At 54.9% G+C, this 14,770-nt stretch overlaps 1 protein-coding gene across 4 annotated transcripts; it reads left to right on the forward strand.

Moving 5' to 3' along the window:
- The first annotated feature begins 1,490 nt into the window (after window positions 1–1,490).
- CDK16 (cyclin dependent kinase 16) lies at window positions 1,491–13,543 on the forward strand. 4 transcript variants are annotated; one of them, XM_035003816.1, is made up of 16 exons: window positions 1,491–1,857; window positions 6,756–6,963; window positions 7,578–7,711; window positions 7,812–7,937; window positions 8,034–8,090; window positions 8,188–8,302; window positions 8,994–9,088; window positions 9,181–9,243; window positions 9,496–9,619; window positions 9,817–9,937; window positions 10,046–10,143; window positions 10,224–10,329; window positions 10,394–10,457; window positions 10,637–10,727; window positions 12,097–12,174; window positions 12,260–13,543. In XM_035003816.1, the coding sequence occupies exons 1-16, from the start codon at window positions 1,846–1,848 to the stop codon at window positions 12,295–12,297; spliced, it is 1,530 nt and encodes a 509-aa protein (XP_034859707.1). In that variant the 5' UTR covers window positions 1,491–1,845; the 3' UTR covers window positions 12,298–13,543. The 4 variants fall into 4 exon arrangements, with proteins under 4 accessions (XP_034859707.1, XP_034859710.1, XP_034859709.1 ...); XM_035003819.1 differs by having other exon boundaries at window positions 1,492–1,857; window positions 10,415–10,457; XM_035003818.1 differs by lacking the exon at window positions 1,491–1,857 and adding an exon at window positions 1,901–2,298.
- Window positions 13,544–14,770: the final 1,227 nt, after the last annotated feature.

Raw genomic sequence — 14,770 nt, forward strand, 5'->3', positions numbered from 1 at the left:
ACACGGTTGTCTCTTGTCTTGACCTAGAGCTATTTGCCATCAAACATTTGCCATAACATTTGTTGAGGGCTTACTATGGACCAGGCACTATTCTAGGCATTGGAGACAGCAATGGATCCAAAAACAAAACAAAAAAATCCCTTCCTTGAGGCCTGTGGGTGTGTTGTGGGGGGTGGGCTTATGTTCTGCTAGGGTGAGACCCAGAATAGACAAACACAAGTAAATTGTAAGAAGTTGACCGGTGTCATTCAAAAGGTCTGTAGGGCCAGGTCTGGGGGTCTCAAATGATGGGGGTGCAGGTAGGCATTTTTAAATAGGGCATTCAGGGAAGGCTTCATGAAGGTGACATTGAAGCAAGGACTTGGAAGAAGTGAAGGGATGAAGCATGTGGGTATCTAGAAGAATATTCCTGGCCAAGGGACCAGCAAGTGCAAAGTCCCTGAGGCTGGATTGTGCCTGCTTTATTCAGAAACAGCTTGAAGGGAACAAATACGTCTGGAGTAGAGTGAGAGGAAGAAGGGTAGGAAATGAGAATGAGGTCAGAGAAGTGATGGACCTGATGGTCTAGCCCGCGGTGGACTTCTGTCTTCGTCAAGTATTGCCACTCCCATCATGCTCTGGTAGTCCTCCCTAGTATGAACCTTACTGAAAACTCTAACCGGTGTGATCAAGGCTGCCATAAAAGGAAGCCCAGAAGAGGCGGGGAAGCTGGCTTTGGACTGGGGTGCAGTGTAAAGATGTCCCAGAAGGCCTGCCAAAAGCTGCCGCCATTTGAGCTGGGCTTGTTGATATTGTGCAGAGTTTTCCAGGCATAGAGGAGTGAGGGCTTAGGTGTGCTGGCAGTGCTTGACACACAACAGGCGCGCAATAAATACAATAGAAAACCGCAGACCTGGGGAGAACCACGGCGGGGCCCTGTCAGGCAAGAGGGAGCTGAGAGGCGGCAGGCGAGAAAACCCAATTCAGGGTGCATACGCAAATGCTCGCGTGAGGCGGCAAAGAGGTCTCCTTCCGACCTAAAGTCCCAAGCATGCGCAGTAACGCACCCTCCCCTCTAAAGGTCCGCCTTTCTTTTCTCAGCCTAGGCTCCACCCCGTGAGTCTTGCTGCGGGGCGGGGGGAATGGGAGGGGTTAGAGGCGGGACGAAAGACGATTGAACGCTTCTTTGACCAATAATCTTGCAGAATAGTCGGCCTATAGTGAGAGAGGCGCTCAGAACAAAAAGAAGTGCCCGCCCCTGGCGCCGAAAGCCAATGAAAATCTGGCAGAGGCGTGGTACAGGGCCGTGAAATCACGCCTCTTCAGCTCAGCCACGCCCTTCATTCTTGCTCTGCCTCACCCCAGGGGGCAAACCCGATTGGCTGGGCGACAACCTCAAAGGGCGGGGCCGCACACGTTCACAGTGGGAATGAGCTAGCGGAGGTGGGGGGGGGGAGCTAGGCGGGGCTAGACTCTGTCCTATCTAAGGTGGTAAAGGCCAATGATTCTCCAGGCCGCCTCTCCTAGAAAAGTCATCTTCTCGCGAACCTTTAAATTTCCTGCCTTCTGAGGCACCTCAAGGGACTCAGACTGACTGCCTCATCTGTCTTTTTCCTCCTTGCAAAAGTCCCGTTCGCCACCATGGGGATGTACCAAGTGAGACCAAGTAGGGGGACCGAGTGGTGACCGGCACGCTGGTTACTGGCTGCTGCCCACTTCGGCGCTAGCAAACTTCTAACAAGATCGGAACTGAGTACTAAGCAACCTCTACATTTCCCCCTGGCGCCGTTCCAGGGCTGGCGCCACACTCCCCGGTGGGCGCGCAATGGCCGCGCCCCCTCCCGCAGCGGACGGGTCTTTTGGCACATGCAGTCCGAGGTAAGTCCCCTCCTTCCCACTTCAGCCTTTTCGGCGCGTGCGTGCGCATGCGCGGAGCGCGGCGCGCGCGGCGGTTGGGCCGTTGGGTGTTCGGCCCTGGGATCCGCCGCGTCTCCGCAAGCAGTCGGCTCTGAGCCGCGAGCCGCCGTGAGCTCTCGGATTCGAGCGGGCGCCAGCGAGCCCGGGGGCATCGCCCGCAGCGGCCAAGCTCATGGCCGGCTGAGCGGGACGCCGCCTCCGCCTCAACCACCGCCGCCGCCGCCGCCTCCTCCTCCTCAGCCGGCGGCGGCCCGGGCCCAGCAGCCATGGCCGAAGACTACTGGGACGGGCGCCTGCGGCGAACAGGAGGAGAAGGAGGTCGCGCGGCCTCGCCCCGGGCCGCCGCCCCAGGCGCCGCCGCGCCGGCCCCGCGGCGCTGAGGTTGCTCGCGCGCCCCCGCCGGTGAGCGCGTCCCCGAGACGTGGGGTGGGGGCTGCCCTTCCTCTTGCAGAACCACCCCAGACCCCGGGCGGTGCCCAGGGGTCTGGGCTGCACCGCTGGCATGTGCCCCCTCCCCCAGCGAATTTCCCAGAGTGCATCGGGGCGGGGGTCATTCGGGGCCTTCCTGACCTTGGCCCCGCCCTGGGCCCGGTCTGGGAACTGGGGATGGGTAGTCCTGTGGGTGCTAATGGGAAGCAGGGTGATCAAAGGACCAGAGGATGTGGAAGTGGGTGGTGAAAGGCTCGAGGTTTGCTAATGGCCTGAGCTGTGGAGGGGTCGGAGCATGTGATAATAAGTCTTACCGCTGTGTAGGGCTTGAGGCCCAGCGTGTGCTAATGGGGGGGGGGGGGCAGTGAAGGGCCCCGACGGTGTGTGATAGGGGAGAGCATGTCAGAGGAATGCTGAGGTATGCAAACGGGGTTAAAGGTGTGGAGAGACCCCGTGTGTGTTAATGGGGGATAAGGTGGTAGAGATAGCAGAAGGTATGCTAATAGGATCAGGGCTCTGAAGCCCTGTGTGTGTGGTAATGAGCGTCAGGATGGTGTTAATACTGTGTATTTGCCCATGAGGGACTGCAGCGTGCGGGGGTCTGGAGAGTGCTCATGGAGGTCAGGGTAGTGGAAGAACTCGAATGTTGAGTGTGTGCTAATGGGGGTCATAGCTGTAGAGGGTACGTGCGTGTGTTAATAAAGGTCTGGGTAGTGTGAGGCCCAGGATATGCTAATGGGGACAGAGTGGTGGAAGACCTGAGCCTGTGCTACTGGGTACCAGAAGTTATGAATATATGTGCGGTGGGAGGGCACAGTGGTGAGGGAAATGTCTTAGCACTGTAAGAGATTCAGTATATTAAGGATCAAGATGGTGTGAGGTCAGTGTGTGTGTGTGTGTGTGTCCATGTCCATGAGGACAGGGGATGTGAGACTCCAGGATACGATCAGGGACAGTTATATGTGAAATTTTAGTGACCGTTGATATGGGTTTAGAGCCTTGGAGGTGCTTAAGTGTGTGCCATTGGGGGAAGAGTCAGAGCAGTATGGGGTCTGGAAAATGCTAGTGAGCGTCAGAACATTGTGAAGACAGTGTGTGCTTGTGTCCCTGGGGGACCGGGGTGTATTGAAGTTCCAGGGGGTGCAGTAAGGAGGATTGGGGTTGTGAAGGGATTCAGATATGAACCAACAGGCATTATAGGTGTGGAGGAGTTGAAGCAAAGAGAAATAAAGGACAGGAATGTGTGAAGGTCTAGGTGTGATAAAGTGGATTTAGAACCATGCAGGGCTGAAGTGTGTGCTAATGGAGGTCCAGGCTGAATGAAGACCTATGTGCGCTAATGAGGGTCAGGCCATTATAGAACACTGTGTTTGTGTGTCCCTGGGGAATGGGGCTGAGTAAGGGTTCAGGGTGAGCTAATGGGGAGGCACTGTGGAGAGGCCCAGTGTGTGCTAATAGAGGTCAGGGTGAAGTGAAGGTCCAGCTTGTGCTGATGGGAGGTGGTGGGGACAGGGTAGTGAGAGGACCAGAATATGGGTTTAATGATGGTTATAGCTGTCGAGGGGTCTGAGTGTGGGCAAAAACAGGTCAGGGATTGGCAAGTTTCACTTTGTGTTAATGAGATTCAGGGCAGTGTGAAGGTCCAGTGAGTGCTAATTTGGGTCAGCTGTAGAGGGTCCCAAGTGCATGTTAATAGGGGTCAGAATTATGCACGGGGAACAGTGTGTTAATGGGGGTGAGTGCTTTGGAGAAGCTAACAGGCAGCTGGGCCTAGGAGGCGCCCAAGAATGTGGCGGGGAGCCTTGGGCGGTGAGCGTTAACTTAGAGGGGCCTGAGCCTATGCAAACAGAGTTCTCTGCTCTGTTGGGGCATCCTATGCTGATGGGAGTTAGAAATAAATGGGGAAATTGCAGGTGCTGATAGTTAAAATGCAGAGAGGCCTTCTTGAGGGGCCAGTGTGTGCTTAGGGGGACTGGAAAGGATGAGGATGGTGTGTTCTTGGTGGGAGTTGTGTGGTGACTATGTTGACTAGAGTGATGACTGTGTTCTCAGTGGACAGTGTGGTGTGAGGTGATGAGTGCCCTTGGGTGTGAGAGTATTTTGAGGAAGGGTGTATGTCCTCGGGGGTCAGGAAGGACAAATGCCCTTTTTTTGAGTGGAGTTGTGTATCCAGTTTCTTGCTCCTTCCTTCACTATTCTGAAATCTAAAAAGCTCAGAAAATGGAAATAATAATATTTAAAAGTTTTACTGTATATTAATGTTCAAGTGTCTCTGTTCACAAAGGTCTGCCCAGGGCACCCCTGCTGGGAATGTTGCGTGATATACAGATTTTGTATCCTGTCTTCCTAAAATCCCAAAAAAACTGAACTCTGGAACATGTCCAGCCCTTGGAGTTTCCAGTTAGAGGTCATGGACCCTGGCTCCTCTGGCTCCCTCCTCATCTTCCATCCGGCCCTACTTACTGTCCCCCCAGATGCCCCATTCCCTGCCACAACAGGCAAAGCCGGCTGGGTATTCGTACCATGGATGCAAGACTGCCTTTGGGGCTGGCCATGCTTCTCCTTCTTCAGCTTCAGGTCCAGTGTACGGCCTACTGGGTCAGGATTTTTTTTGTTATCCTAGGTTCTCTGAATGGACCTCATCCTCTTTACTGGGGTCTTTCCGCTAGTCTGGCCCCTCTGCTCCTCCTGGGGGTGGTGAGGCCAGGCAAGTGGAAGCAGGGTGTAGGGACCAGTGGGGTAAGCACCTGATGTCAAGGTAACAGATGACCCACTTCTCTCCTCGAATCCAGCCCCAGCCTCATCCTCCCACCTCCTATCTAGCTCCACTTCCCTTGGGCCCAGGGCCATCTTGGGCCCTGCTGTGAGTCCAGATGGTTCCTAGGCCAGGTCTTTCCCCCTCCTTGCTGGCCTGGAGCCCAGGAGGAAGCAGAAGAAGGCCAGCCTAAGCCTTTTGGTGGCCCTGTTCCCTCCAGCAGCCCCATCTAGGTCATCTTCCTGCCGACGTTAGTGTCCCTGGGCCACGTTTTCTGGAGTTGTTCACGGGTAGCAAACTTACCCTGCCCATCCTGGTAGAGATTGGTCTTAGGCCCTCAGCCCCCTGATTCATTAATTTCTGCCGTAAGCACTTTTTGAGCGTCTACTCTGTGTCAGTCACTGTTCCAGGTCCTCAGGATATAGCCGTGACCTAAACAGAAATCTACCCTGGCGGAGCTGATCTTCTAGTTATGGCGGTGAGGAGACAGACAGTTAAGAATATAGAAACCAATAAGTAGATGGTATCATTTCTGAGGAGGTGATAAGTGCTGGGGGGATAATTTGGCAAAGTGAGGGGGAGTTCAGTGTGGTTGAGATTTTAAATAGGTTTATTTGTGGAGGATTCTCCATGAAAAAGGTGGTATTTGAGCAAGGGTCCGAAGGGGGTGAGGGAGTGAGCTATTTTGAAATCTGGGGGAAGGGTATTTCACGTACCAGGAACTGCCAGTGCAAAGGCCCTAAGGTGGGACTGCTGGGTGTGGTTGCAAAACAACTAGCAATGGTTGAGGGGGAGGTGAGGCCAGAGAGATAATAGGGGTGAATAGGGTGAGACCTTGTGGGCCACCCTTGAGGACTGGGACATTTATTTGGGGTGGTAAGGGAGATGTGCACTCTCAAGTAGAGGAGAAATGAGGCTAGGCCTGGCTTATAAAAATCTGAGTGGGACCCATAGGGTCCCAGCCTGATTGAAACTTTCCAGCGACCTCAGGACAGCTGGTGTCTATTGAGATCCCCCCCACCCCCTGGAACCTACCCAGTGGTTGGGTCTGGGTAGGACTCCCCTCTCTGTACACCCCTCACTTGAGTAGACCAGTGGGGTAGTCCACTTAATCACCGTGACAATGGTTGCTGGGGAAGGCAGGCGGGTCCTTGTGGTTGTGGGGAGCATTCTGCCTTGGCAGTTGGGGGTGATGTGGGGCTGGTGCCGGCGGAATATGCCATTCTATGGGCGAGCCCAGGGCCGTATTGGTGGCCTCTTGGTCCTGGGCGAGCCGCTCGCCCCACCCACAGCTGGGCCCATCACCACTGCTGCACCTGAGAATACCTGCTGTGGAGGCCTTTGTTCCCACAGTGAGGCTGCCCCCACAGAGGCCAACAGTCCACCAGTTGGGCCCTTGCCCTCGGCCAGCCACCCAGGCCTCAACACCCAGGTGCGCTACTTAGGAGCAGGGTCCCCCGGGGCTGGCTAGAGGTGGGCAGGCACTGACAAGGGTCCCCATCTATGCCAGGTTTCCGGGAATCCCGAATGGTTCAGGCCTCCACAGTGGTTGGGTGGGCACTGACACAAGTTCATGTCAGTGTACCTCACTAAGTTGTCTTGGGCTTTAGGGGGCCCGTGGTGGTCAGGCAAGTGCTAACGTGGGACCCATTCCCATTTATTCCCCCCTGCTCAGGTCGCCATGGATCGGATGAAGAAGATCAAGCGGCAGCTGTCAATGACACTCCGAGGGGGCCGAGGTGTGGACAAGACCAATGGTGCCCCTGAGCAGATAGGCCTGGATGAGAGTGGGGGTGGCGGTGGCAGTGACCTTGGAGAGGTACCCACTCGTGCCGCTCCTGGGGAACCTCGCTCTGGACGGGGCCCCCTCAGCTCTGCACCAGGTAGGTCCACTGACCACTCCTGCCCCAAGACTGGTCCCCAAGGTGCTGCCTCCCAGCCGAGCTCCCTTTAGACTTGTTTTATTTCCGTTTTCCTTTCTCCATTTTCTCCCCCTTCCCTGCCATCCTCTCAACACCTTCTCTCTATCTGTCCATCTGTGTCCCTTTCCTTGGCTTTGTGCCCGGGCCTCGGGGGAGGAAGAGTGCCCTGCCTGCTATAGCTGCCCCAACCTTCCTTTGCCCTTCTCCTGCACTCTGCTATGGCCCCCTCAGGCCTACGGGTGCCTGCCTGCCCTGGGCCCGCCTTCCCAGGGCCTTTGGCTACTCTGCCGCTGTGTGCCTCCTGGCCCTGGGCCAGCACCAGTCTCAGCTCACCCCTGGAATGGGGTGCTCCACTAGGTGACTATTGCCCCTCCACCCCTATTCAACCCGTCCCGACTTGTCTGAACCTCCTTGGGCCTTGCCACCCTCTCTCTGAGGGACTCCAGGCTGCTCTGGGGGCTTGCTTGTATGGACGTGTGTGATGAAGGAATGTGTTATGCTGGGGAGGGGGTTCCTGGGGCTCCAGACCTCAACTGGTCTGCCCTCCTCCCCCCCTCCCCCGTCCTCACCACCAGAGATTGTACATGAGGACTTGAAGATGGGGTCTGATGGGGAAAGTGACCAGGCTTCAGCCACGTCCTCGGATGAGGTGCAGTCGCCAGTGAGGGTGCGCATGCGCAACCATCCCCCACGCAAGATCTCCACTGAGGTGCTTAACCCCTGTCTGGCTGGTGGTGGGGCTAGAAAAGAGGGTTAAACCCAGGGAGGTGGAGCTCATGGTCCTGTTTCCCACCTATCTTGCCCGCTAGGACATCAACAAGCGCCTGTCACTACCAGCCGACATCCGGCTGCCTGAGGGCTACCTTGAGAAGCTGACCCTCAATAGCCCCATCTTCGACAAGCCCCTCAGCCGCCGCCTCCGCCGTGTCAGCCTGGTGAGCGTCTTCTGTTTCTGTTCTCTCCTCCCCCCACTTCTCTCCTCCCCAGTCCCCTCCCAGGAGCCTGCTTCAATCTGCCCCTTTACCCCACAGTCTGAGATTGGCTTTGGGAAACTGGAGACCTACATCAAGCTGGACAAGCTGGGTGAGGTGAGAGACAATCATGAGGCCTATGGTGGGGATGGGAGTCCATGAGAACTTCGTGCAGCCTCCAGCTCCTTTCCTCTCACTCTTCCTCACACTCCAGGGTACCTATGCCACCGTCTACAAAGGCAAAAGCAAGCTCACGGACAACCTTGTGGCACTCAAGGAGATCAGACTGGAACACGAAGAGGGGGCACCCTGCACCGCCATCCGGGAAGGTATAAACACCCAGGAAGGCTGTCCCAGGCTTCGCGGCCTCTCCCCATGGTACATACGTACATGGCCCATAGTGAGAAGAGAGACTGGGGGTTTTGAGACTTTCCTTCTGACACTCTGAGCTTCATAAGAAAGTGACCATTGTGCAAACCTCTAGATGATAATCAAGGTAACCAGGAATCTGTTCCTGTTTGGAGGAGAGACCAAGGAATTAGAAAGCAGGGTGCTTGCTTTGGTTCTGAGAGAACCCATGAAAGTGCTCACCAGTTTCCTTGACACGACGATTTCTAGGCAGACTATCACACGGAATGAATTTGAATTGCATAGAAATTATATATGTGCACAAACTCAATTTCACACGAAGCTGCAGGCCTCTGTACTGAGGGTTGAAACAAAACCCCTTTCCAGAAATCAAAAACAGGTTGTGAAAATCTAATGTCACATAAACCTGGAGCTGCAATCCCAGGTTCTTGCTCCATACTCTTCTCTGAGCCTTAGTTTCCACATCTGGAACATAGGGACACACCTTCCTGGCATTGCGTGGGATAGAGCCAGTGGCTGTGAGCCACCACCCCAGAGTACACAGGGAAAGAAAGAAACCCCGGGCTCATCCCTGTCTGGTCCTCGTCCTCGCCTCTATCCTGAGGGTAGGGTCCTGACTTTTCCCCCATCTCACTCCCATGCTTCCGGCAGTGTCCCTGCTCAAGGACCTCAAACATGCCAACATCGTCACGCTACATGACATTATCCACACGGAGAAGTCCCTCACCCTTGTCTTTGAGTACCTGGTAAGGTTGAGTGGCAGTGGGTCCTGAAGGGGGGAGGTGGGGCGATGGCCACTATCTCCTCTTTACTCCTCTATTTCCTATTCTCTCCTCAGGACAAGGACCTGAAGCAGTACCTGGATGACTGTGGGAACGTTATCAACATGCACAACGTGAAAGTGGGTGTGGGGCAGGAAGCAGGGGCACCCGGGGGCCCCCACTCGCCCACTCCACCCCACACATCTCCCAGAAACAGACTTTTCCCATTTGGCTTTTTTGCTGGGAGCCCTTGGAGGGCATTGGGACCCTGTCCGCTTTCGTGAGCTAAGGCTCTGGGCTCAGTGTCTGTGTTTGGGGGTGGGGAGCAGTGTCCGCTGGGGGTCAGGCTGCTGGATACCCTTTGACCTCCCCCTGCCCTTCTGGGTCCCTAGCTGTTCCTGTTCCAGCTGCTCCGTGGCCTGGCCTACTGCCACCGGCAGAAGGTGCTACACCGAGACCTCAAGCCCCAAAACCTGCTCATCAACGAGAGAGGAGAGCTGAAGCTGGCAGACTTTGGTACCCTGGCCTCCCCCTTCTTCTCAGTGATGCCCCAGCCTTACCCTCCTACACTTCCCGTTCCTCATGACCACCTAATCTCCATCCCCTTCAGCTTCTCCAGGCTTGGCTTAAGATGCTCTCAGTCCCAACTGTACCGCCCCCCCGACTGCCTGGGGCCTCCTCAATTCCAGCTGCCCCTTCTCTCAACCTACCAGGCCTGGCCCGAGCTAAGTCAATCCCAACGAAGACCTACTCCAACGAGGTGGTGACACTGTGGTACCGACCCCCCGACATTCTGCTTGGGTCCACGGACTACTCGACCCAGATTGACATGTGGTGAGGACAGGTGGAAGTACGGCAGGGGCCATGTGGTGAAGGGGGTGGCTCGGTCACAGTGGCCAACCAGCCAACTGCCTCCCTGTTCGCTGTGCTCTCCCTGCCTAGGGGTGTGGGCTGCATCTTCTACGAGATGGCCACGGGCCGGCCCCTCTTCCCAGGCTCCACAGTGGAGGAACAGCTGCACTTCATCTTCCGCATCTTGGGTGAGGAGGAGTGAGCCCTGGGAACCATGGGGACATTTAGAGATGCCCTGTGGATGCTTAGGGTAATTCTTCCCCGCCAGGAACCCCAACTGAGGAGACGTGGCCAGGCATTCTGTCCAACGAAGAGTTCAAGACATACAACTACCCCAAGTATCGAGCCGAGGCCCTTTTGAGCCACGCACCCCGGTGAGACTGGTGGGTAGGTGGGTGGGTATTAGGGGCCAGAGTGCCCAAACTCAATTTAAAGCAGGTCCCCTTGTCCTTGCTGTAGACTTGACAGCGATGGGGCTGATCTCCTCAACAAGCTGCTGCAAGTGAGTCCATCTTCCTGGGCCAGCCTTGGGGGTTAGGGGATTCTAGGTGTGGGGAAATGGATGGGCTCCAGGGCTATGGTCTGGGGTGGGGAGGAAGAGAGGCCTACTTGTTGAAGGTGTTCAATACACCACCCCCGCCGCCGCCGCCCCTGCCCTCCCCCGACCTGTCCCCCACTCAGTTTGAAGGTCGCAATCGGATCTCCGCAGAGGACGCCATGAAACATCCATTCTTCCTCAGTCTTGGGGAGCGGATCCACAAACTTCCTGACAGTGAGTGAAGTTGGTGGGGGGCTGTGGGGAACAGGACACTGGGCAGGTTGTGCAGGGCTCTGGCTTGTCACCTCTAAGGGGCCACACCCTTGTTGAGACATGTGGTGTGTTTATTAAAAAAATTATTTGCTTTTTGGCTCCTTTTTACCTTTCATGGGAATTTTCAAACATACATAAAAATAGATGCAACATCGTTTTCCCTTTTTTTAGTAAACATTTTCTCATAAAATATAAAGGAAACGCACAGATCGTAAGTATACAGCACAATGAATTTTTTTTTTAATTTTATTTATTCATCTGAGACACAGAGATAGAGCATGAGCAGGGGGAGAAGCAGGCTCACTGAGCCAGGAGCCGGACGTGGGGCCCGATCCCAGGACCCTGGGATCATGACCTGAGCTGAAGGCAGACGCTTAACCATCTGAGCCACCGAGGCGCATCAACACAATGAATTTTCACAAACTAAACACACCTGTGTAACTGGCATACAGGTCAAAAACTAGGATGTGAGGGACGCCTGGGTGACTCAGTCTGTTAAGTGTCTGCTTAACATAAAATAACAAGATTTTATTTATTTGACAGAGAGATACATAGTGAGAGAGGGAACACAAGCAGGAGGAGTGGGAGAGGGAGAAGCAGGCTCCCCGCGGAGCAAGGAGCCCAATGTGGGCTTCCATCCCAGGATCCTGGGATCATGACCTGGGCCGAAGGCAGACACTTAACGACTGAGCCACCCAGGCGCCCCTCCCTCTGGTTATTTTGAATCAGCTCCCAGAGATACCATTCATCTATAAATTTCAGCATGTGTCTCTAAAATATTTTTTAGGGGCGCATGGGTGGCTCAGTCGTTAAGCGTCTGCCTTCGGCTCAGGTCATGATCCCAGAGTCCTGGGATCGAGCCCTGCATCGGGCTCCCTGCTCCGTGGGGAGCCTGCTTCTCCCTCTCCCACTCCCTCTGCTTGTGTTCCCTCTCTCGCTGTGTGTCTCTGTCAAATAAATAAAATCTTTAAAAAAAAATAAAATATTTTTTAATAACAATGTCATTATCATACCTTAAAAAAATTGGCTCACTTCCTGTTTCTCCCCACTGGATTAAACTAAATCAAATCCCAAACACCATTCATCACCTAGACTCAACAGATGGTAGTTGCAATACCGTTATCATGCGTGACAAAATTCCTGATTTCTTGGTGTCGTGTAATAGTCCGTATTCCCTAGTTGTAGCTGGTTTGTGTGTAAGGATTACTTGATAGGTGGAAGTCAAGCCTCTCAAAAGGCAACTTTTTATAATTCCCCCAATGGTGCCATGTGGGAGGTGATCCTGGATGGCCCTGTGGGTCATTTCCCACTGTCTCTCTTCCATCCACAGCTACTTCCATATTTGCACTAAAGGAGATCCAGCTACAAAAGGAGGCCAGCCTTCGGTCTTCGTCAATGCCTGACTCAGGTAGGTGTGGCCCTCGCCCTCTTCCCTGCCCCAGACACCTACCTGCTTACCCACCAACAGCCATCTGTTCTGCTTTCCCCTGCAGGCAGGCCAGCTTTCCGCGTGGTGGACACCGAGTTCTAAGCCACAGACCGAGGCCCCAGCAGTCAGCAGCTGGAGGGATGCTACTCCCCTCACAGGGCAGCCCGCAACTGCATCCTCCTCGCTTGCTGTCTGCTACCTGCCTGACTCATGCTCGCCTGCCCACATGTCCCCCGCTGCCTGTCCGAACACCTGACCATTGGCCTGTCAGCCCACCCATTGGCCTGTCTGCTGGGTGCTAACAAAGCTCTCATCGCTCCTTCGCCTGGTTTGTCTGTCTTGTCTGTCTGTCTCTCTCTGTCTCGGTAGTTGCCGGTGGACAGCATGGCCGTGCCAGCCTCCCACACTGAGGCCAGGCCTATCCCCCCTCCCCATCATATCCTCCCCCAGGACCACTACCCCACGGCCAGCCAGGGGTCTGGAGCTAGCCCAGGCTGGGGATCTCAACTCAGACAAGATGTGGCAATGCCTTGGGTCTGAGGCTTCCCCTGCCTGCTTTCCTGCCTGCCCCACCTGCCTCATGTTGTGTGGGCCTTTTTTTTTGTTTGTTTCATTTCATTGTTGTTTTTTTAATTATTTTAAATGAGGTTTTCATTTTTTAAATGCAATATCTCTGTATACAGACTGGCTGGGCCCCACCCCCTGCGTGTGGCCCTCCCACAGTATTTTGTGCAATGAAGCCCCGCTCCCAGCCTTTCCAAGGCAGGGACACAGCCCCTATTTGGAACCCTGACCATCACCAGACCCTGGGGTCGGCTAAGGGAAAGCATGTCTCGACCATTCGCCTTCCTACCCACCCCCCGCCTGCCATCCCCGGCCACAGGGGGACCTGGGGACTACCGGAGACTCTCTGGGAGGTGGACGAGGTGGGGGGCCCCCCACTCTTTCCCCCCTGCAGTCCCATAGCTGGGGCCTCCTTCCTTCTCAGGGTCTCCTTAGCCCAACCCTCCTGCCCCTGTCCCACTCGGTGCTGTTGCGTAGGGCCCTGCCAGGAACTGACCAACTCTTCAAGGAGCCATAGTGTGTATATGCGCACAAGCAGGGGCAGAGGGATGCCTGGGGGTCTGTGCCCAGGTGTTATCCCTGAACCCCTGGAGAGGGTGAGGCAGGGCAGGGACAGTCTCTGGGGTCAGTCCCAGATGGGTGGTTACCTCCCCGTCCTCCACTCTAAACCTGGGGCCCTTAAATGGGGTGGGAGGGCTGGGGTGGGGGCCCTCCTAGTGGGGTTTGGGGGGTTGGGTTCCTGAATGCACCATAATCGCTGTATGAAATATTAAAAAGTCTAAAGTGAAAAACCTGATTGCAAGTCCCTGCAGGGGTGGGGGTGGGCTCAATCCAAGGTGAGTTCTGGGACCTTGGAGAATTCATAACTGGTCCCCATCATCTAGGAGAGCACTGAGATGGGCCAGGGACATGGCATGACTATGAAAGGCATCTGAGGGGTTGCACACGCAACAGTGGAACATTGAGTTGAGGCAGGTAGGGCAGGCTGAATAGAGGATGAACTAAGAATCAAGCAGAGAGAAGAGATTCACCCAAGAGTATGAGGAAGCCAGATGGTGGGGCCTGGTGTTTGTAGAGGGGCTGTTTGTTTGCAAGACACTTGGGAAGGCCCAATAAAACCAGGAGGTAGGGAGGAGAGGCCCAGTATGACCACATGTCAGAACTGGACACCATGAGGCAGGCCAGTTGGAGAGGAAGTATGAGAGAGGCTAAATTTTGGACCACTGAGAGGTAGGGGAATCCTTTAATGGGTCAAATTCAGGAGTGGGGCCATCGATGGATGGAACTAGAAGTTTGGATTATTGGTGTCCAGGAAGTAACAGAAACCCTGGGCATGCGTGAGATAACCCTGAGAAGGATGCAGTGGCTACTGCAGGTAATAAGCCTAACTAAGGCTGGTTACTGAAATCCAATGGTGGTGGCCCAAGGACCTCTAACCATTCCACTGTGCCCCTGTAAGCATTTTGGTGATCTCTCAGCCTGCAGCCTTATGGTTGAATGACGGCTGCCATGTTCCCAGAGATGGGGAAGCAAACAACAAACAGGACATCCTTCCTGTCTTACTTCCTTGTAACAGGGCTGAACCGTCCACAAGCTCCTCAACAGACTTCCAGTGCCATTCCGTGGCTAGAGTAAGATGATATGGCCACCTCTGGCAGCAAGGGAGGCTGGGAAAATGAGGACCTTGCAAAGGGAGGCAGGATTAGCTAGGCCAGACTTCAAAGGACTAGAATTCACATAACTGCTCTGGGAAGTGGTGGGCCTTTGGAAGGTGAGGAAACCAAACAGTCTAGGCCTGGGGAGGGGAGGCCTCTTGTTGAAGTGTAGGAAGGACAGGCTACCCAGTAAATGGGGAGGGGGAGTCTGCAGAGGGGCCATGAGGAGAGACAATTACAAGAATCTGACAAGATTCAGCTGGGCTTGAAGAGCAGCTACTTCCCATGTGCCAGACCCAGCTCAGTGCCATTATAGAGACCCTGGGGTGAAAGGGCTGTTCTCTTCTCCCTCAGGG

This window comes from Mirounga leonina, unplaced genomic scaffold (assembly GCF_011800145.1).
Source record: "Mirounga leonina isolate KUSES-001 unplaced genomic scaffold, KU_Mleo_1.0 Mir_101609, whole genome shotgun sequence".
In the NCBI taxonomy this organism is placed as follows: Eukaryota; Metazoa; Chordata; class Mammalia; order Carnivora; family Phocidae; genus Mirounga; species Mirounga leonina.